Raw genomic sequence first — 23221 nt, forward strand, 5'->3', positions numbered from 1 at the left:
AGCTATTTGAGAACTTGGCCCCTAAAACTGACCCAAATATGAGGTAGGAGACTAATGTGACTATGGACATTTGCTTCAGCATGCAACAGTCTCAAGTCCTGTAATGTGCTCTTGTATAATACTACTGTTGTTCCCAGAGCTATGGTCAAAGGTCCAGTAGCCCTATCGTTTAATAAAAAAATAAATTAACAAATAAACAGCTTGGAGACATTGCTCCCCCAACAGGGGTCTCCTATCCCTCTCAGGAAGCACGCTGCAGCTAAGGTATATAACAACCTACACATATGATGCATTTCTTACATCCTTTTTTTCCATCTTGTGTTTCATTTGCTTCTCTGGGTTTAATAGTTTTATAACATATTGTTCTCTTTTTCCTGTGATTGCTGAAAATATCTGCATTTGTTTTAAAATTTTGTGATATTGCTAGTGAAATAGATGAGGTTAAACATACTGTGGAGTGAACAGTTAGAAAGAACAGTCACTATGAATGGCAGTGCGATAAGACAACACTGGACCTTTAATGACAAACACAGTGACTGAAATGGAGAGAGACACAAGGAATGCTGGGAGATGTAATTGACTGGCTTGGAGAAGCATGCAGCTCACGCGATAAAAGGGCAGAACCCACCTTCTCCGCTCCCCGGGCCGGCCTCTGTAATTATCTCCATTAGAGAATTTAGCCCAAATACTGCACACAAAACCCAGAATTAGTGCCGCGAAAAGGTGGACAGAGAGAGGGACACCGGCCCAGACACAACCAGTCTGAACATCAACCCATAATACAACACACATGCACACTCAACATGGTGTCAAACAATAGAAAAAAAAAATTACTGAAAAAAAAAAAAAAAAAAAAAGGGTAGACAGAAAAGAGAAATACACAGTATGTACTGATGATGGTGTTGACCCTGAAAATGTTGGATAAAATGAACAATGCCAGCAACATGTTCAACATTTACAACCCAAGTAAGAGCAGAGTATTGCTCATACTTTGTTGTGCACACATCAGTAGCCTGAACCACATGAATAATGCTGAACAGTTCAACATAGACAGTGTAAATCTAGTGCAATGGTCTGAGTCCCTTCTTTTTGAACATGTGTGTGAAGGAATTTATCACTAAGTGATTATCTTGTTTCAAGAATTAAAAACAAACCAAAATAGAAAGCAGTAAAATACTCAAATCTAAAATCATATTTGTTAAATAGTTCATTAAATCAAAAAGAAAACACCACCAAACAAGCAAACACAATAGGTTAAGAGACAAGCGGCCAGTGGGAGATAAACAGATCATTCAAAGACTTAAATGTTACTCCATTATATATAAGGACTTGACATTTTTCCTCTAGCGGTAAGGATGAGCAGATGCCACACCAATAACAGATTATAGTCAAAAATCTTTTGACTGTAAATGTGTGCGTCACAGTGCATCAAGAAGACTCCCAACAGGCACACAAAGAGGGATGGCAAAGAAACAAAGGGGAAGGTAGGGGTTTAGATCTGTGGTGTTATAGGTGTGTCTTAGTCCTATACTAAGATATAAAAGAGGTATAAAGATAAGCACAGGTCACTTCAAGGTTAAAGAAATGCCTATTCAAGAGGTTACAAACTATCACACCAGACATAACATACCCGGGCTTTCAGGGGAATCTGGACAAAGACAAAACACATCAAAATCAAAGGAACAGAACATTTTCTATGGCAGCTATTCCACATGGTGTGGAGCTATTGAGTTAGTTTATCGTGCTTTACCTGTTTTATTTTTTTTAATTTTGTTTTGTTTTTCTCTCAGCTAAAGTGAAAATCCAGCCTAAACAGAATTCATTATTGAATTTGAATTTGCTCATCTCTGCAAAAACAATCTGCACAAGAACATGAAAATAATGTGAACTCTGTTTCTGAGTGGATTTTCCCAATAAGACTCGAGAGAAATTTATTTATTTCATATATCCTCAATATTCTCCTTTAAATAGTGCCATATATGTTTGCCAATCCAAAAGGAGGAAAGTCAGGCTACAAAAAAAGCAATTCTACAAACCTGCTTGCTCCACTTCCTCCTCAATATCAAAATTAAAATATTCTTTTTACCCCAAAACGAATTAGAAAAAGAAAAGAAAGGCAGAGAAGGAAAGTAAATTAATCAGTCAATAATATAAAAAAAAACTTAAATTAAATTAGAATAGCATGTAATTTAAACATCCAAAATTGTATAATTGAGTAAATGAAGCCAGTGATGAACAAAAAAAATGTATCAAAATCATTATTTTGCCCATGATTCCTATTTTTATTTTTTTTCATATCCCCACAAAATATATTATAATTGTTTTAATCACCGCTGAAACCACGCTGAACAGATGAGTATACTGAACAACTGTAAAAGTGTTCACATTAGCCACCTACCTTTTAGACTGGGGAACGGTGTTGATTTCTCCCTTGCTGCCTTATTAGGAAGGGCAAGATTGGACAAGCTGAAACTTGTGCCGTGGTTCTTGTAGAGATTGCCTGTAAAAGGAGTGATGAGAAAAATCAAATACTGCTTTGTGTTTGAATTCCTCGTCCAGCATGTTAGGCTGCAGTTTATATCTGTGTTTATCCAGATCTATATCATATGCATATACAGTACACACATTAAATATACTGTCTTTGGCCGTGAAATGCTATGGAGCCTTAAAAACAAGATGAAATGACGATGCAATAGCAAAGGCTGTGACATACCCTACCTTCATCAAAATGTTGGTATAACTTTTTATGACATACATAAATGCCATATCTCAATATCAATACTATAGCGACACCATATGTTTACATTCCCTACTGAGCACAACAACAACAACACAAGCAGTGTGTTGGTTGTGATGGATAAGCGGTTTTATTTTTAGGTAAAATGTACAGGGAAAATAGTGCATATGCTACTTTTGTGCTTACATTTGACTTCTGCTGTATGTAATGCTGTCACTATTATTGCACTATAATACTGCTGCTAAAAAAAGTTTTTTTTTCCCCTATATTGACATAAACATCAAAAAAGTCCTTGAACTGTAATGATTTAATTTTGAGAATATATTGCAAAAACTCTGTTTAACATCGCTGATTCTTATCATTAAGTTTGGTAAAACATGTTCTCTCTCTCAAAAAAGCCTTTGGGAAAACGAGGAAACTTGAACTTAGAAAGTTAAATAATTCAAAAGCAAATATGTAAATAAAGTATGACTCATTATAACAGATTTCATACAGAAACAAATCTCCTAATGTAACTCATCTCATCAACCTTATCTGGTCTTTCTGGCACTGCTGGCTACATGTTCTCCATCTTAGCATACAGTTGCTTTTTCTCCATATTCAGATCAATCACATTACATTGCCTCAGGTTAGCCGACAATACAATAATATTTAAATGTTCTTACTGGCAAAGGACATGAGTCCTCCAAATCCATCATTGCTGTTGTTGGAAATGGTGGAGTTTGGTGAACTGTTACGCGAGTCTCCTTCCCCATCGGACTCTCCTGGGAGCCTCAGGCTACTGGGGCGTAAAGGACGCTGTGTCCTAAGGAAATAAAATGGTGAAAAGATATTACAGTGCATCGTTGACACGGGAAAATATGCATACACCACTGGTAACCCTCCAGCATTCACACTGTATAACATAACACCACCAAAGATTCAAGACCATGAATGAAGAGAGTATTCTGACATGCTAGGTTTGGAAAGAGATCATTGCATGGTCAGAGAGCCCATTTGAATGAAGATAATGCATTCATTCAAGCGATGAACAAGCTTAACACACTTGTTGCCATTGAGGTTCTGGTTGAATCGAGGGGTGTATGATTCCACTTGCTCTTCTGCATCAGGGTCATCCTCTGAGGGGAAGCCATACTGAGGCTCAAAGTATGGGTTGTCATACTCTTGCTTTTTGTTGGTATGCTCCACCAGACCAGCATCAGCTGCAGGTCTGAGGAACGGCTGATTGGCCAATCCCGGCACAGGGTTCTGTAAAGCAGCACTTGCTGATGCCTCAATTTCAGGTACTTCCCCTTGCTCCTAAAAAACATGAAAACACATATGAAGGGAATTCTGTAAATGTTCCTCAATGTGCACAACTATCATGCTGAAAAAGATACACACTCAACAGATAAAGACGGTTTGTACATGCTTATCATAAACCAAAGAAGATTTAGTTCATCCAAAAGTAAAGAAAAGAAGGTTAAAGAGGACCAGCTTACACCAGTCTATTTAAACTTGGAATTTATTTAGAAAGATCACATACATGGTTGACCCCCTGGATGATTGTGCTGGGGCTTGAGCTTGCAGTTGTGCTAGAGCTTGAGCGAAGAGGCTGTCCATCAGAAGGCTCAGCAGGTCCGTCCCCACTGGGTGGTCCTTCAGGGCCATGCCCTTCCCTGAAGTCATGGTAGTCTTGAAACTCAACCTCACTAGCATCTCCCAGTGCTGCATGGGTGGGCGGGTCCAAGCCTGAGACAATGAAGTTAAATATTACAACAGAGGAAATGCTATGAATGTGGTCAAAGTGGATCATTGGGCAAGATAACCACATACTTGGTGTGTCTCCCTGGATGTCACCTTGAATCATCTCACTCACTAGGTCTCCAAGTGAGGAATAGGATGAGCTGGAGTCGTCGTAAGCCTCACTGTCACTGCCGCTGCAACAAATTGAATTTATCACTACCGACAGCAATCAAAGGGAAAATATTCTAGTATATGGCAGAATTAAACAAAAACCCAGATAGCAGACTGAACTGGATTAAACAGAAAGACCTTGGTTTAATCCTACCTGTCTGTGGGGTCAGACTCATTGCCTTCATCCTCCAGCGGGCCAGCCATAGCCTCAACCAGTTGGGAGCTTCCATCATATACTCTGTAGACCACTGGCTGCAGCTGATGTGCATACCATTTGGGCTTGTCTCCAATTAAGGAGGGGTCAAACACATCTAAAGAGAGATATTCAACAGAGTTCAACACAAATTCTGTAATGCATACTCACATAAAAGACAACCTATTATGATCTTTACTGAGTCTTACTGTTATGGATCCTCTGAAAGGCAAGGTTTGTGGGATTGAGAGCCCACTCTCCATAGAACTCTACGGCCTGGGTGTGAGAAAGCTTGTCTGCAAAGGTAGAGCGTCTTGGCCGAGATGCAAGAAAAGATGTTGACTGAAAAGCAACCACTGGCCGCGGGAAGAGGCGCAAAGTGCGAGTGTGCATCTGGAACCCCTGAAGAACATTTGGAGAGTTGAAAAACCGTACCATGGCAACCCTGCAAGACAAAGAAGTTTTAATTAATTTTTTTTATTTCATTTTATTTATTAAGATCAGTGTGACTTGCGTGTTAACAGAAGCTCAGACAGATGCTGATAAACCCTGACAGTTCAATGCTTGCCTGGTAGCTACGTCCACAGAATCGACATCATTGCCATAAATTAGAGGGTTGAATTCGGTGGATGACGGTGAAGCTTTATCTCGACCAGGCGGGAGCAGGGGCATCTCCTGACCTTCCTGAAACTTCTCCAGGTTGAGAATTGGTTGGGTGTTCAAACTCATGCTGGTCAAAGCCTAGAACAGGTACCGGTGACATTAATTACAAACACAGCAGTGGCTCTGAATACAAAAACACTGCAGTGTGATAGACCACACCCACATTTGGCATCAACATTTAGTTGGAATATAAATTTCTTTACTTAAATTTGACAGACTGGCAGGCAGAATTGAAACAAATGCGGATTTGATTGGAGAGCCAATGGCTGTTATAGGAAGCAATTCTGCTGCTTAGCAATGTACTAATATTAGATTATATACCAGAGTCCCACCCCATTACATTACTTAAAGCAGCTAAAGGATGAGGTTTCCATATGTTGATGCCTGCAGTGGGTGCGTCACTTTGGAGTAGGAGGAGCAGAGGAGGGAGTAAGTTTGCTTTGAGGGGACTGCTGCAGACTCAAGAGTCAATGTTTAGCTTAGCATAATGGAACATTTAGTTGCTGCGTCTGGATGAATGTTAACTTTGTCAAAGTGATCAGCTTCATCATACAGGATCTTGTTTTCGTTACGAGAATACTCACTGATGCCAAGATTAGATGCACGCACATTCAGTCATGCTCAAGCCAGAGCTAAGCAGTGTATCAAAACACTGGTTTGCAACATTCTGTGACGCTGTTATGCATTTTTGGTCTTGAAAATAGGAAACAAGTAGAAGTGACAAGCAAAATAATGTGAGACAGAGAAGATATCCGTGCAGGGGGCATGACACATTCCACAGGAGGAGAAATAAGTAACCTTATTCTCAGAGGAGAAGATCTGCTTTTGGGTGATCACGGTCAACCTAACCAGACACTAGGAAGGGGATAAGAGAGATGCGAGGAGAATCACATGAAGGCCTGGGATGACAACTTTGTGACTGACACTGGAACAGCACATGACGGAAGGGTCACCACCGTAGCCCTTTCCCTTTTCTTTGTCTCCTTTCAACAGCAGTTCCCTATTTATTAGATTTTTTTTTGCTGACAGGAAATAAAAATATTTGTAATTTAAACAGATCTAACATAACGAGGGAAAAGGTTCCTCTTGATTTTTTTTTTGTGCAACGACAGACAGGCTTTGCTCTTTTATCATTTCCATTTTCAATTCTACTTTTTACTGAAGAAAGGAGATAAGAAAATATTCATTTGTGCCCGTTTTGAAAAAGTGATGAACAGCCTGGAGAGTAAGAGAGTTTGCAAGACTGAGTGACAGTGACATGTGACAAAGTCAGAGCAAGAGAGACAGAGAAAGATGAAAAATGGAAATGCTTTTATGTCTGATGTGAAAGACAAACACAAAAAAAAAAAACACAAAAAAAACAGGAAAAACAATAACATGACCAAATAATAGATTTCACCTATAAAATCCAGCCACTACAAGATACATGAAGGACATCCATGGTGACCAGCTGGGACAAACCAGTGGTTACAATGGAGTGGTAATGACACACAGAAAACTGCAGATCTTTTCACAAATAAATAAAATACTTGCACGATAAAGCACCTGTAGCAAAATGTAAGTATTATATAAACTTCTAGTCCTTAAGAAATGTCAGGTAAGTTGTAATAATACAACCAGCCTTGCAAAAGTACACAAAAAAAGATTATTGGCTGTTATAACCAGTTTATCTCAGTAATCCAGCCGTCAAGTGCAAGTATTTTGAGAGACTATAGCATCAGTAGCACTCTGCTATGGCATCAAAGTCTTCAGATAATCACTCCAACCATATTCAGTGACATTTTCTCCATTGCTCATATTAACACTGTGAACTTGTTTCCAGATATACAACAGCTATACTGAGCCTTGCACACTCCTACAAGTACACACAAGCAGCTCGGTCACACGCCCGCACACAGGGAAAGAGATGCTAACCACACACAGCTAACAGACTGGCTCTGATTCAAGGTAGAATGAACTAAATAAGTGTGCAAAGATTTTAAGTGGATCTTTGGAAAAGCTGTGGTCTGTGTTTGCTTCATGAATGTAAGGGTGACACAACAGTTCTGATGAACACCATCATATTTAAAATGAAATATCAGCATCATATTACAGACTGCAGATTGCTTACAGACTCTCAGATTTATGAATTTAAGTTTAAAAAAAGTTATTTTTGCACAAATTATTATCATTATTATTATTATCAATATTATTATTATTAGTTTTGTTACATTTACAGTTACTTTAATGATTATGATCTGATATTGCCTACAAAACAACTTCATTACTTCATTAAATGGGATAATGGGATTTATTGCTGTTCATACCTCATATTAAACATATGATTAAAGTGAATAATAGGTAGTCAGTATCTTTTGCAAATAAATATATTTTGGAATATTAATAATGTAGCTGTTCAACTAGGAGAGATAAAAAGTAAAGTCAAAATGTAATAACATAAATTAGAAAATAAGGATGCATGGTATTCTGAATATCAGCAGCTAATGCCATCTAAGAATTAGCCATAGCAAACATTTCCTGGCTAATGAGCACACTAAAGTAAAGACATTTTGGTAGCTTAAATATTTTAAATTATTTTAAATAAATATATTTAATTACATTAAAGACGTGAGCGGATTTTGTGACATGTGCTGTATTTCCATGAATCAGAACCAGATTCTGATGTTAGATAATCAGGTTAGAGGCCAAGTTAGTTGCTACCAGTAATACTAAGTATTTATGTTGGGTAGCAGCGACCTAGCATCTGATTTTACCTCCAAAAGCTAGAGCATGCACAGAAAACAGAGGGAAAAAGAAAAATTCGTTTATGTTAGTGCACTACAAAACCAGTTTCAAATGCCCCCACACTCATCTACAGTACATACAACTTTGATGAAGAAGGAAGCCCCTACTCTTCACATTGCTGAAAGACAAGTTTTACATTCAATAGAATTAACTAGCAATCATGGGATTAAACGTTAACTGTCCAGAGAAGTACCCAGGTTCCAGAAAGTTCTCTGTGAAATGCTCATGTGTATGCTAGGAGTCTCACTGTATTTGGGACAAATATATGGCTGCCACAGTTGAGCAGAATCAGACATATTTATAGTCATAAAAATTTAAGAGGAATCAAAACAAATCGCATACATTACCTGTTTTAGATGTTTCTTAAGCTCGCCTGCTTCAGGCTCCGGAAGAGGTGGTAGAAGCTCTGCATTGGTAGGTGCTATAACCTGAAGGCAAACATAGCAGTCTTAATTTTTGCTATGTATTTGAGCATTTTAAAAACAAAATTAATTTTTAAAAAGTCAATAAATATTAGGTAAATGAACCACAATATAATAAAATAGAAAATCCAAGATGAGAAGGAGCTGTTGTTATACAGACCTTGCTGCTGTCAAGGTCAACAAGCCAAATATCGTCTGGCATTTTGAAGTCGGATTTGTAGAGGAAGAAGCTGGCTGGTACACCTATAATGTAGGGAGTGGGAGCAAGAAGGAGCTGCCAAAGGAAGAAAATGTTCATTTAGGCAAAACTGTTATGAAATGAAAAGACATTTTTTTAAAATGTACACATATACAGAGAAATGACATATTTATTTAACATGTGTCAGTTACAAACACAAAGTTTCACCTGTTCAGCAGAGGCCATACATGTTGGCAGTAAGGGAATGACTGGGAACATGTACTCCAGTGGGTAAATCATGGCCACAAAGGCCATGACGCTCATAGACAAAGCATTATAATCTCGGGACTGAAGAATGACCTGGGAAAAAAAACAAAAACAAAAAAACACAACATGCAGAAGATTAATAAAGTGAGCGTTACAATGCAACTAATTTCATATTTAGTTGGTTCTCACCACCCTGATATGTTTCCACCACTTGACTGTTTTTGATGTATGATTTGACTCTGATTTTGAAGCCATGTTCCATTTTTTGTTCATAATTTAAAGCCATAAAAACTCATTTTGGTTATATATATGGATAATTAACAGCAATAAAATCTCAGCGAGAGCAGCAAGAAATCTCTGAGTGGCAGCATACATATCAGAATAGAATACCTTAAGAACCCCATAGCTGCTAGACACAGGGTGACAGAAAAGTAGAGAAAAAAGACCAGCATTTATCCAACATAATGGTCTTTAAGGAGTATGACTCAATCTGAGAAGCGTAGGTTTGATTTGGTTGCAAATGAGCCCATGTATCAGTGTCAACGTATGCACAGAGTAACACTACATCAAAATCAATTAAAAAAAGAATCCTATTACATCTACACTAATGACTCTAGTGTTAAAAATACAAGATGACAGAGTCTTTCCTCTCTATCATAAACTATTAACACTCTTCTTTTTACCCACTGTGCTCTGTACACACAGCTTCAGTGAGCTAACAACAGAAAATGTAGACATTTCAGGACATTTCTAACAAGGTCTTTGGGAAAGAAAAAACAAAAAAGACAAAACTCATAGACATGCAGCTGCACTCCAGAGGAAACCACTGAACAGTCAGACTAAATATAGCCTTGCTTGTACCTTTCACTTCTAAAATCAGCATGATCTTTAATAAAATCCCAAGGGTAATTGGACTGCAGCTGTTAAAAAAAGAAAAGAAAAAAGAAAAAAAAATCCACATCCTTCTTCTTGCCCTTTATTATACACACACAAAAAAAACGAAAGAATATAAAGAGACTGGCCCAAGAGGAAGGACACCTGTGCCTGTCCTTACTTTGTGCTCTAGCAGGACACAGCTGAGGACCTGAAGACAGGCATCCACACCCAACAGCTCTAAGGGCAGGTGCAGCGGGAAATCGACCATGGAGAAGCGAGAGTTGTCAGGTAGGGCAAAGGTGAGTGGCCTTTTGAGCTCATGGGGCAGCACTTCCACATCCACACGTCTCTGACCCGCCACTGGCACTGGTGAACGCAGCAACCGGTACACCCAGGATTCAATCTCCCGCAGGTCGGCCAGCAGCTGGCTGCCTTTCTCTTCCACCGACAACGCACCGGTAAACACCCGCCACATGGTGTCCCTGGGAAGGACATTAATGTACATTTAAACATTTTTAGATTTTTCAATTAAGTGTGTGCTGTGACACAACAATCAAGAAAAAGGCTGAGACAAACATTAAAATGCAACATCATAGTGGAACTGATGGTATCTCACTTCTCAGGGGAGGAAAAATAATCTGTTTGGGCAGTAAGGAAAAACAATACCCTCAATGTTTAATGTTCAAAACTACATATTACGTGACAGTGTGTATACTTACTGAAAAGCTTAACAAATTTCTGTGACAAGCAGAGAACGCTAATACATATATTGATACACGTCCAGGGCAATTTTAAAGTTAAAAATAGATTTGATGAAATCATCAGTTCATTTTATTGCTGCAGACAGCCACAAAGAAACCTGAACAAATAACCAGTGAAATCCCTAATGTGATGAGCAAATGAGACAAATGCACAAGAGGCTCTTAAGTAGTTGGCGCTATAGTAATGTGAAAACCCACTACTCTACGCACGCAGTGCTACTACCCTTTCTAAAGTGCATACTTATATGTGTGTGTGTGGCAAAGAGTGAGGGAGGTAAATCATTAGCCGTTTGGATCTCTCCCACCAACTGCAGCTGCTACCCACAGGCAGGCAGAGACCTCAATCTGTCAGAGCCGCCATAGCAGAAAATGCTCGCAGTCATTATGTGATGACTCTACTTCTTCTTTGTCACTGCAACACCACATTTCAACCAACCATGTCAGGGGGAAAAGAGCGATTCTCAGGTCTGTTCAGCCTTCGGCTTTTTGAGCTTGTCAGAGAAACCATAGTTCTATATTACTGATAAGTGGAGGCAGAGCGGCATTTTATCAAAGAAAAAAATGCCAAGGTATGAGTTTAACTGGGTGCTAGACGTTCCAACAGTGCCTTTTAAAGAAGACGGGAAAAGCTGCGCTAGTTTAACAGCTATAAATAACAATCATTCGATGAATAAGCTCTTGTGAAGTGACAGCCTAATTAGCACTTTGTCAATCAAAATTTGCAATCTATTAAGTCACCCATGGCAACAGGAAAACCCAAAGAGCACCGATAAATACTGCCACATCACGCCACCACATCAAATACAGGGTACAGCTGTGAGTAGTAGTCTGCAGCTTAAATTAAATATGAATTAATTAGCCTTCAAGCTTAATTAAGAAAATCGAAACATGATCAGCAATTTGTGTCAAGTCTAATAGGCAGAACAGAACGATAAATCCCCTTTTATCATATTATTGGATATATTGGGGGTATCCAATTGAGAGCCTTTTTTGTTTTCCCTCTCTGGGTTATATTTTTACCTCGGCATGGATGATTGTGGCCAAAATGATTCCCATAATTATTTTGATCAATATTGCGATGACAATTATTCATTGAATTTGTTGACAAAAATCTTTTAATTGCAGTCACAACTATACAGCACTCTTTGCATATGTACTGTTCTTGGTTGACATGTATTTCCAAACTGCAGCTGATGATCTGCCTAAAGGGAAAAAGGTCTTCACCTTCTTGTTCTTGATTTTTATTGCATATCTGTCTTAATAGGCAGTGTTACTTGTCCTGACTAGTCCAGGAAACTTCAAGCTACACAGTGTAGGGAACAGCTGTGGTTGGCACATGCAGCCAGGGGGTCAAGAGCTGATTAAGGGGTCACTTCATTTGCTTTCACTTGGTGTTCAATATTGCCTGATTATGTTCATTTAACTGTGGGAAGCAAAAGACCATGAACAAGTCTGTACAGCCATATTTTCACCTTTTTATAGAACAGATAGACTTTGTGAAATACTTGCTGCTCTGAAAACTTTTTATACAGTTTATTATAGTAATTTAGCAAACTGGGCAGTGTCATATTATTTGTACAGTGCAGTGCACGCAAACTCAATTGTTTACCTTCCTCTCAGCATTGTCTGCAGGACATGAGGAAGAGTGCATGTCACAGTTGAGCAGATGGTGGTGAAGTGTGAAGTGGTGTCCTAACACTAAATTGCTTAGTAGTTTGTGAAAACCGTGACCCTTCATTTTCCCAACAATCCACTATCTGTCAAGCTTGGGTGTACACACAAAATGATTCACTAGAATTATGTAACAATTGTTATTCTTCCTGAAATAATATTTAATGTAAAACAAACCAATAAAAACAAAGTTGATTAAAAAGCACTGTGGATATTTTGTTTGGCATTATTTATCATTGAGGTGGAGCTTGAAAGCATAAAGCATACTGTGAGAACAAGACACACGCTACAGATGGCCTGCAAAACTGCGCGGCACCACAGACAAAGGCTCCTGTATTAATTGTGAAACACAAACATACAGCTAACAGGTGGAGAACGGAAGAAGCAGACGGGAGCAGAAACAAAGGAGTGGGCACTGCAGAAAACATCAGCAGGAACACTGACAAAACAAGTTTTCACCAACCTTTCTAGCCTTTAGAATTTAAAGGGAAATAATAAGTTGTGTGAATGGTTATTAATGTGCATCAAATGCACAGATATTATTTAAAAACTTGCCCAAGAAATTCAAGTGAGTTGAATTCAACTGAAACTGTGCTTTAAAGGAGTGCTACTTGCTCTTTTTTGCATAAATTACAGGTGGGCATGAACAGATGTATCATCTGCCAACTGCTTGTCTCTGGGGCCTCAAGTAAGTTACAGTCAACAAAACAAAACTTTTGAGGGAATAAACAATGTACTGATTAATATGGGTGCTAAAAGCCTTTAAAAATGAATCCATTCTGGTCTCTGCTTATGAGATCTTGTCATCTAACTTGGTATTTGCCCCTAAGGCTGACACAACTATAAAGGTCATACAAAAATAAGTGTTTAGTGGGAGTTTAATGTTTTCATGTGCTTAGCAATTACACAGCAATCATCCAGTGGATTCTTGTGTTTCTATACTACACAACATATTTTGACAGGATGGGTTCTTGGCAAGGACCACCTTCAAAATAATCTGTGTGCTATTTATTTGGCTAACAAAGCTTTTAAAGAAAGATTAAGACTATAAAACCTGTTTTTGAGTAAAGAAGAGGGCAACTTGTAGTCGTATTAGTGCATGAAATCTGAAACCTCACCTCTGGGTGGCACGAGGAAGCCCCGCCCGTTGTGTTAGCCTTTGACTGCAGCAGTCCACTAGCCTCTTGAGAATATATAAGCATTCCCTGAAGGTGGAGAAGAAGGGGTAATGGCTGAGTATGCACAGCGAGGTCAGTGTGCTGTTGCGGTTCCTGGCTGCCACCTTAGCAGCACTCCGTTTGTGCTGTGGGGACTTGCCGGCATTTTGCTCAGCACCTTGCTGTCCACCCTCTTCTCCAGAAGCAGGCGGAGGTACTGACTCTGCATTCTTGGGTGGAGAAACCACACGGTGTGGAACTCCACCCCCGCCGCTATCAGACCCTTCGCTTGTGGTCTCTGTTGCCTGTTCTGCTGTCTCAGCATGACTGCTCTTCTCTGCTCGAGTACGATGATGTCCTCGCTGAAAGGAACGGTAGAAGTTGACGCAGATTCCGTAGCGAGTGATTCCTGAGTCCTTGTCAGTCAGGGTGAAAACAAAAGAGGAGTCATCGCGAAGGCTGACCCTGCGCTGGCGTATACTCAGGCAGCCCTCCGGTTGGCAGAAGAAAACCACGTCTGGTGGGAGCGGAAAGTCTTGGTGGTCCTCTAGTGGGTAGCGTCGGAGAAGCTGAGGAGTCTGGGCCACACTGTCACTAGTAGGTTGCCTGGAGGTTAAATGGCAAACATTTGTCAGCAGTGCCCAGAATTATTGCTTAATGTGTTCTTTGAGCACATTACAACTAATTCCTGAAGCAACTGCAACTGAGATCCCATCACATGTTAAGTCGGGAGCCTAAAATCCATTACATGAAACATGATCAAAATATCAAATCAAGACATTAGTGTATTTATGTGTCAAATGTGAGCGACTCTGTGTTCTCACTGTCACCTACTTCCTATTCAGACCTTTTTTCTTTTTTTTTTAAACTACAGCCAATCAGAATAAAGTTGGCTTAAGGGGAAGTGGATGAACTGAGGGGCTGCACCAACGCCCACTACAAGATACATTAAGATTATTTTTAAATAGTGAAATAACAAAAGCTAATCTAGCAGACTATCTGAGGTAGTAATGAGTGTAACAGGTTCCCTTTAATATGAAAGACATAAAAGGAAAGACAAATTTCATAAAGGAAGAAATGGAAACCACAGAGTTCAAACACAGACATTGAACAAAGCCTCGATAGTATTTCTGTGGTTACAGAAGCAAATGTGTAACCAATTTAGCATTTCAAACTGAAGTGTTTGAACTGTTTGGAAATCTGTGCAGAGGAAGTATGAGGCAACAACCCTTCCATCCAATAACAACTCTGAAATTGTTGTTAAACACTTAAATCACCAACCGCTCAAATAAACAGACACAGTGACAGAGAGTCCCCTCTGATTTTACTGTGTTATGTCAATACTTTTTTTTTGGCTACAGTCACTATGCTTGAAACAATATACTACTTTTCTTCATTTTTCATAAGGGTTGAGCTGTTGTATAAACGCCAAAGCAAAAACATAAGCCGTGAAATCATCAGATTTCAAGGTTGCAGTTTTACAAAAACCTTCAAACACTGCAAGGGTGCATTCAAAAGTGCTGATAATTTTCAACAGGGTAAAAACAGAAGATGATATAAAAACCAAGAGGTCTACCTCATATGCCTATTATATGTCAAGACACTAAAGAAAAAAGTATCAAGGTTAAAGGGTAGTGGGTGACATGTCTGCCTAAGGGCTTACCTTGCTCCGACCACTACCAAGTAGTCGAGAAGGCGGGGGCACATTTTCTTTTTCTCCATGTTGGACTGACCATGTCCTGTATGTCACAGCATCCAGGATATACGTCGCCTCTTGAGTTAAGGATACCTTTCCATCACAAGTGAGAAAGCTCAGGTGTATATTTGAAATGCAGCTCCTTTACTATCATTATGATGGTTCAAAAAAAAAAAAAAAAAACATAAAAGAAGAAGAAGACTGGGTCCAATCTGTAACACACAAAGAAGAAGAAAATATATATTATTGTATGTTTCTATGACCACAATAAAATAAGCTTGTGTCTGCACATTAAAAGCACCTGGTGCACACACTGGATATCACCAAACAGCAGCGTAATTTTTCAGAGTTACAAAATGGGGTCAGATTGGGTTTTATGATGTATAGTTGTGACTTTTCGGTAAATGTCAAAGACTATAATAAAGTATAAATCCACTCAGCTCTGCAGCATTCTCCACTTTTCCTCTTTCTACAATATATATACTACCTTTGTCCACAACAACCTTTCACAAGGCTTTCAACCCCACACAACAGCTGAAGTTTCACGTGGAGGTGGTTTTAAGGTGGAACAAAGACTTTGGAGCCTTTTCAGTTAAAGAGCAGACAAAGAACTGTATTGTTCTGTCCTTGTGGTATTCGAACAAATACCAAATTACCAAGACAAGGAAATGTTCTCTGATATTACCAAAATTCACAAAACATTATACTACTATATGAGATAAACAAAGAAACAAAATACAAAAAAGGTGTGTGGATATGTGTTTACAGGGCATATGTTGGACATTAAGGTGACATAGGAAGAAGAACCACAAAAACCTGTAAACAGAATTGTTGGACATTAAAACTTATAATTTTGGGTTAAATTTACATAGACATAACTAAAGAATCACTCTAAACATATTACAAAATATTACTTGTTGCACTTTAGAGTTGACAATAATGTGTTGCCTGGTTGTTTTTGTTGGAGGGTAAGGAGAGGTAAGTAAGCAGCTTAGGGGCCTTGGTGGAATGAGCACACTTCACAGCTTGAACTTTGTCCAGCAAACTAAACCAGCACCTCTACAGATGGCTATTAAACACCAGGAAGCCACTTGTAGCTCCAGTCTAGTTCCCTTATAGTGACAACAGACAACTTAACATTCATATTAAAGCAACATACAGTGCATGACTACAGTTTAGCTGGCATTCCCTGACACAATACCAAACTCCATATCAAAATATTAGTTGAGCTGCTTTTGTGAGAATAAATTTAACAAGAGCAGCTTTACAAACAGGTGCACACGCTCTGGATCTCCTCTTGTAGAGTAAATGTAATAACAAAGCACTGGCCACTAAAGACAAAAAAACAAGTCAGGGCCAGGATTATGTTAAGCTCAACTCTTAAGACTTTTCTGAAAGACAATTTAACATCCCCACAGCAATGGCATTTCATGCTATTTTCAGCAATAATTTATGCAGCTATATGATCTACTTTTTAGAGGAACTCACTCATGTTCTATAATTTACAAAATCTCGCAAATTTGTCTCACAAATCCTCCTACATTAGGATCAGGAGTTCAGCAACCAGCCTTGGCACACAGCTACATCTTAGGCCCCTGACAGCTCTTATCAATAGTTATTATGATGATGTCATCACATCGCCTTGCAATCACCTAGCGACAAGCTCAGATAACCTTTTTTTAAATGCCTTGCAAAAGCACAGAATCATTTTTGTTTCACAACAGTAACATCTAATTTATATTCACAAAACGTCACTCATGCATCATATAGTATAATGCCATCATGTTGCCTTGCAACCACCAAGCAATGAACACATGTTTATCTAACTTGTTATAATCTTCATTTTACAATCATTTGAATTTTACAACCAACACCACAAACTGGCCAAACTATACTGTAGCATGGGCATGTACTAGTTAAACAAATAACAGCACTGCCAAACATGTTACTAGTTATGACACAATCAGGACAACCCTCATGGGAAGCACTTGCAGGTGTAACCAATGAACTGGAATCCCACAAGAAAGAAAAGAACAGCAGTGAGATCCCTTTAAAAACCACAAGACATGAATTGACAATTTCGGTGCCACGCTCAACTTTTCAACTTGTAACTTTTCAGTGTTAATATAATCAGAGCAAAACCAACATGCTGACATTTAATTCAAAGACTATAATGTGGCTGCAGTAAAACTACAGTCTGAAGTATCTCTTTTTCCTCCCAAAACCATCAAACATTACAAAATTACTGCTCTGCTTTTTATTTTCCTGGAATAAGCAGCAAAATCTGAATCTTAAAACACCTCAGAGGAAAACACCATAACTGCTAATGTTCACATCAGCTACATGCAAAAAACAAAACCACAGTAACGTGATCTACTTGAGTTATCATGCCATGCCAAACAGCATTTACTCTAAAACTAACAAATACTACAGGAGGCCATGCTACTGAAACCCCACCCTGAAACACAAACACTCAGGACCCACAGCAGTTTCTCACTGTCACTTAAAGGCTGTTATCCAACAACTGATAAGCTGAAGGAGCTTTAATTTAGTCAGTGGTTCATACTGCATCATTGATGCATTCCCACTGAAAAGCTAAGACCAAGATTCTTTTCTAAAAGCTTAAGATAATCTTATAATGACCACACCTCTATCAGTGCAATTACTGCAAAAAAGATCCAAACTTTACATTTAAAAAAGACCTGATTCACAAGGACTAAAGGATAAATTAGTAAAGTCTAACAAGCAGCAAAATTTGTGCACATCTATGAAAATATGCCAGTTTCACTGCAGTTCCAGGAGTTGCTTTTGAATTAAACAACATGACCGCATCTACTCCATCACACAGACATATGAGAAGCAGTATATCCTATGTCTAACAGAACCGTGTTGCTTTGTTCTTTTCCCATGCCGTTCGGACTAGTTACATGTTATAGACTCAGTAGCTTTAACTATAGAAAACACTTCTGACCTAATTTGACTCTTTCTTCAAACAGGCAGCCCGCCGTCCCCCTAAAGACTCATTTACACTTCCAGTTCTGTTTTCATGCTCAAAACAACATTAGAAAGAGCTGTCAGAGACTACATCTATTACACAAGAAAAAAAGGTTTCGCACTATGAACATTAAAACCACAGCGACCTTCAGTGAAGTGACACCACACAGAATGCTTAAAATGAATCTGCCCCAAATATAAATACATGCTGATGTGAATATCGTGTTTTAATATGTGCGCTTGTGTGGTAGAAACAGACACAACGATAACAGGGCAGACAAATGGACTGCATGTAAATCATGAGTGGGACACGATAGTCACACATCCTGACAAAGGTGGTCATTAACCCCCTCAGCCACAGAACTACCAGTGCGTGACACAGCTGTGTCCAGCGGACATTATTACAGAAGGCTTCAGACGCATTATAGGTGTAATTATGTCTAATAGCTCCACTTCTGAGCAGAGAAGCTGCTCACAGAGGGACACGAACCATTAGAATTAAAGTATTCTTGATGCATGCTAAAATGTTTTGTTTTTATTTTTATATTTTTATTTTACGGGAATTTGAAACTGAGTGAATGTTTAAAACATTTCACTGAAACTGCAGTATTAAAACACTGATTCTTAAGCTACTACAGATACCTAATACCTTCATATGGTTTTGGGAAGCTTGACAGCGTTTACATGTGAACTTTCACCACACTGTTTAATCCAAGAGCATTTGACGTGAGGAGCCACACAAAGATGCAGTTCAAACAGACCTACCAAGTGGGATGAAACATGTCTTAGGAAGTCAGCTTTATGTTCACACTCATCACACTTGGTAAAGTTATTCAAATACCCTAAAAGCCTGACAGCTTTTTACTGACTTTTGCACACTGATGTACAAGAAGGGAAAAGTAAACTGTCAGTTAACATTAATGGGTAAATGTGCTCTGAAATGGCAGTTTAAAATAAAAAATAATCTTTTCAACTCAAGCTTTAAAAAAATAAATAAAATACATGGAACAACTTCTACAAGGTTGGATAGCGGCAACAGCATAAACCTTGTCACAGCAAAGAAAAACTACAAAAAGGGACAATTCAACAGGCCTATAGAGAATACAATGTAACCCTTTTTATCTCATGAAACCATCAGGAAAATGAGCCTATACACAGGTCTGGCAGCCTGAAAGCTTCCTGGTACCAAGCCAAAATGGCTGTTTTATGAAGCAGTAGCGCTGCAGGCAGACTCATCCAGCACAGAGATACTGGCTCACAACATTATTTTTAGATAAGGATGGCAGGACTGTGCCACTTCACTGATTGTCTTTAATTACCAAGTGTGGTACTGATCCCCTTTTCCTATCTCTAAAAACCGGGAATAAAGAATTGTCACAACATTACAACAATCTTCAAAGGCTAGATAATGATGTACATTAACACAACAGATGAATCTCTTCAGAGTGGTCTGCAGGCAAGCAGTCACTTGTTATGTAAGCATGGAGAGGAGACAGATATGATTCATGGGCCTCCAACATGGTTAACATTTACTGCCAGTCACAGTAAACAGCAGTAAGTACAAACAGAGAATGCTACTGAAATCGATCAGGTCAGCAAGGCCACACAAACAAGCCAGGGATAATGTGTAGATTAAGAAAGTATTATTCAATGTGTTCTCAATTTTTAAATTATCATTTTATTGAACCAATGGTACAGTGTTTAACAGCTGGACCAGTATTGATATATTTTGGTCCCCTGCCTCTCATAACCTACAAGAACTAGTGCTGCAACTTTAAAATGATTTACAGAAGATCTTAATATATGCTTGGTGACTGGCCATGTTTCTACATCTTGAAATTGTGGTCACAAAAATGAAATAACCAACACATTTATGGTGTTCAGTTATCTGTTTGACTGTAGGAAAATAACTATGTGCTAATAATTTGCATTGCAAGGTGTGATGAAGACTGGCTTCATTTGAATCAGGTTCCAGGTACCTTTTTTTGATAAAAGTTCAATGTGCATTAAAGGAAAAAAACAAGGATACTCATGCCTTGTTTTGACTTAACAACAAGTTACATACCAATATGTTTGTTTCACAATATCTTATAACACAAGCTCAATTTTGTTATCGCCCAGATAACCCCCCAGCCTAAAAGCTCCAGTGTATAATAAATTATATTTGCCCTCAGAAACCATTTGCGATTGGCCTATTTTTACATTTTTTCCCAGAGGCTTTGAGATTCAAATCAAATTGTACCCCATCATCAATCAAGAGGATATAGTCAAAGGTCTGTAGCTAGTCTGTGTAATGCACTGGGTGAATTACATGTGACTGGGACACACTCCTTTCTCTGATAAAGTTTTGGTAAATGGAAAAGACAACCACTTATTGATTGGGGCTAGTGTATGGACATTAATTGCACTGTTTAACTCAAACTTTAACACAATTTCACATGCAAATAATCCTGTCATTATTAAGAATGAAGGCTAGCTATTCAGTTATGTTAAAACTTTATTCCTGAAGGTTTATAAATCCACCCAAAACGAATATGTCTGATGCTGACGGGAGACTTCAGGGATCTTATTGCCGTTCACCTCAGCACCTCGAAGACGGACAACAGAAGGTGCCCGATTCCCTGAGCCAATCCATACCTGTCACCAGCAAGAAATACTGGCCTGCCTGTGGGACCACAATGTTCTTCATTTGCAATGCCTTTTAGCACACTGTCATTCACCCAAACACTTAAACAAATGTTTCCATGACCAGAAACATCACATTAACACACGTTCACTGATTGTATTGCAAAAGCACAAAATAATCATGTTTCCTTAAAATTTTGGTTTAATATTATAGCTATTTAACGGTGAAATCTACATAAAGCCTGGGTTTATTCTGTGCTCATTCACCTAAATGTCGTCACATCAATAAAGACATGCATGACAGCAAATAAAAAATGGTGTATAGTTATCCATTGAACATTACGTCCCAGTCACCCTCAAATCATCTTTATTAAAAATATGTTGACGTATATCTTAAAATTCTGTACACATTAACATACTAAGTATCCACATGAAAAAAATACTTTCTCTTTCTTCGATGATGAAACCGTCCTAATGTTTTCACGCGTTAGTGCCCAACGTTTATGTCGCAAGATAATCTGAACATTGTGTCAAATAATCCAACTGCTAAGCAATGCTTCAGGCGTGATGACGGACTTCACAATGGCACACTATTTCAACAGAAAACCGTCACGGGTTGCGACTGCAGAGCACAAATCCCGCATGACTAGCCTGTCTGGGTGTGTAGACTAAATTTTACTGGAACCAGTTGAGATTAGCCATGGAGAGGACGTACGCCAAGAGAAAGGTAACATTAACAAACACAGCACTTCGAAAAAATGTGATAAGGCAATGTCAGCGCCTCCCACCTCAGATACAACCGTCTTTGGTGCACGGTGGTAGTGCTGTCATTTTTTTATATTATATGTATGGATAAATATTTCAAACAGGCTGTCTGGCTTTGACTCGTCCTAAACATTAACGCCAAGGAAGCATCTTCTCACCTCTCCTCTGCTAGCCGTATGCTTTCCTACGTCACGAGTGGATTAGCTAGCAAGCTAGCTAGCGAGCTGCCTAGCTACCACCAGTACGTTAGTCTCATACACAGTACACCTGCCAAACGTAACAAACGCAATGACACTGTTGAGAACACACGACACATATGCGCTGAATGCGTTCACAGAGCACAGACGTTAATGGGAATAACCTTACCTACGTTAGCCGGTTAGCCGCTAATGCTCGCTGCCAAGCCAGCCAGCTGCCGATGACGGCCTGGATGGTGGGTGCTCTCCTCGGTCACGGCGGAGAGGCAGCGATGTTTCTCAGAATTCAGTCCTTTTTCTTCTTTTATCATTGAAAAGATCGAGCGCGGACAACCGCTGAAAAGGTCAGCCACTCCGTTTGAGTGTCCCGGAACATAATAAATGATGCGAAATATGTGTCCGCCTGCCTGCTCAGTGAAACGTGTGGCTCGGTCAGTTACAACCTGCCTTCACAACATCCTCCTCCTCATCATCATCAGCGCTAGAAGCCTGCAGGGAGTTCCGCATACTGAGAGCCCGACCTAACGGAAGCGACAACACAAAACGGACAAAACCCACCTAATGCTCCCGACTGGGTGTCGTTACCATTGGTTCACTCTAAAAATCTATTTGTACAATTTTCCTGCGTTTTTTCGCGCAGCAGGACCGGCGAGAGGCATTTGGGTCCCCATATTTATTTTTTGATAAGCCTACCACCTTTACATTGTTTACATTATTTAACTAAAGTTAAAATGACCAAAAAGCTAACAAAAAGTGATTAAAAATAATCCAAATAAATTTTAAGTGTTGAATTTTAGTAGGCTACTTGCGTTAAAGCGATGATAAAGAAATTTAGTTGTTCTTTTTAAGTGAAATATGTGCTACAATCAGCCAACCTGATGACAGAGTACTTCATGCTGACTCTAGAGCAGTAGTGTTGAATAATCTGTCAGTGACCCTGGGCATGTCTCCTAACTGTACAGCATCAACAGTACAGAAAAAACATTGGTTAAAAAAATCAGTCTCTTAAATCAGTGAAAAATGTTGATTTCTGGATACAATTAAATAATTAAAATGTCTGCAGGTCATTCAAAAAGTGGAATTTGCATTTCAAAGCTCTCACTTGGAACACTCAGCATGTGTTGCTGAGAATGAAATTGAAACAGTACATGTTGAACATCTTTATCAAAGACAGCATTAACCAAATTAATGGTTGGGTACATTCAGAGAGAGAAAAAAGCTATGAGGTCAGCAACATAAAAAGGCTTGAAGATCTGCTGAAGACAAACCAGAACTGCACTGAAGGAGTCTCATCCATCTCTCAATCCATTACAATTAGTAGGTTATTCCTTGTAAAACA

General features: G+C 39.0%; 1 protein-coding gene across 25 annotated transcripts in view; it reads right to left on the reverse strand.

Annotated features, from left to right (window-relative positions):
• Positions 1–22447, reverse strand: part of madd (MAP-kinase activating death domain) — a 47156-nt gene extending 24709 nt beyond the window's left edge. For 8 of the 25 annotated variants that reach the window (XM_025900673.1, XM_025900742.1, XM_025900829.1 and 5 more), the window contains exons 1-18: positions 22052–22446; positions 15269–15513; positions 13567–14211; positions 10195–10498; positions 9102–9233; positions 8856–8969; positions 8621–8701; positions 6288–6344; positions 5395–5567; positions 5036–5271; positions 4788–4944; positions 4553–4656; positions 4263–4468; positions 3783–4036; positions 3403–3542; positions 2399–2500; positions 1631–1648; positions 629–688 (exon numbers count right to left, since the gene is read on the reverse strand). In XM_025900673.1, the coding sequence (XP_025756458.1) occupies positions 629–688; positions 1631–1648; positions 2399–2500; positions 3403–3542; positions 3783–4036; positions 4263–4468; positions 4553–4656; positions 4788–4944; positions 5036–5271; positions 5395–5567; positions 6288–6344; positions 8621–8701; positions 8856–8969; positions 9102–9233; positions 10195–10498; positions 13567–14211; positions 15269–15327 (2842 nt within the window). In that variant the 5' untranslated portion in view covers positions 15328–15513; positions 22052–22446. Of the gene's footprint in view, positions 1–628; positions 689–1630; positions 1649–2398; positions 2501–3402; positions 3543–3782; positions 4037–4262; positions 4469–4552; positions 4657–4787; positions 4945–5035; positions 5272–5394; positions 5568–6287; positions 6345–8620; positions 8702–8855; positions 8970–9101; positions 9234–10194; positions 10499–13566; positions 14212–15268; positions 15514–22051 lie in introns of all 25 variants that reach the window. The other 17 variants (XM_013274731.3, XM_013274733.3, XM_013274730.3 and 14 more) reach the window with 9 other exon arrangements.
• Positions 22448–23221: the final 774 nt, after the last annotated feature.

This window comes from Oreochromis niloticus, linkage group LG1, assembly GCF_001858045.2.
Source record: "Oreochromis niloticus isolate F11D_XX linkage group LG1, O_niloticus_UMD_NMBU, whole genome shotgun sequence".
Taxonomy (NCBI): domain Eukaryota; kingdom Metazoa; phylum Chordata; class Actinopteri; order Cichliformes; family Cichlidae; genus Oreochromis; species Oreochromis niloticus.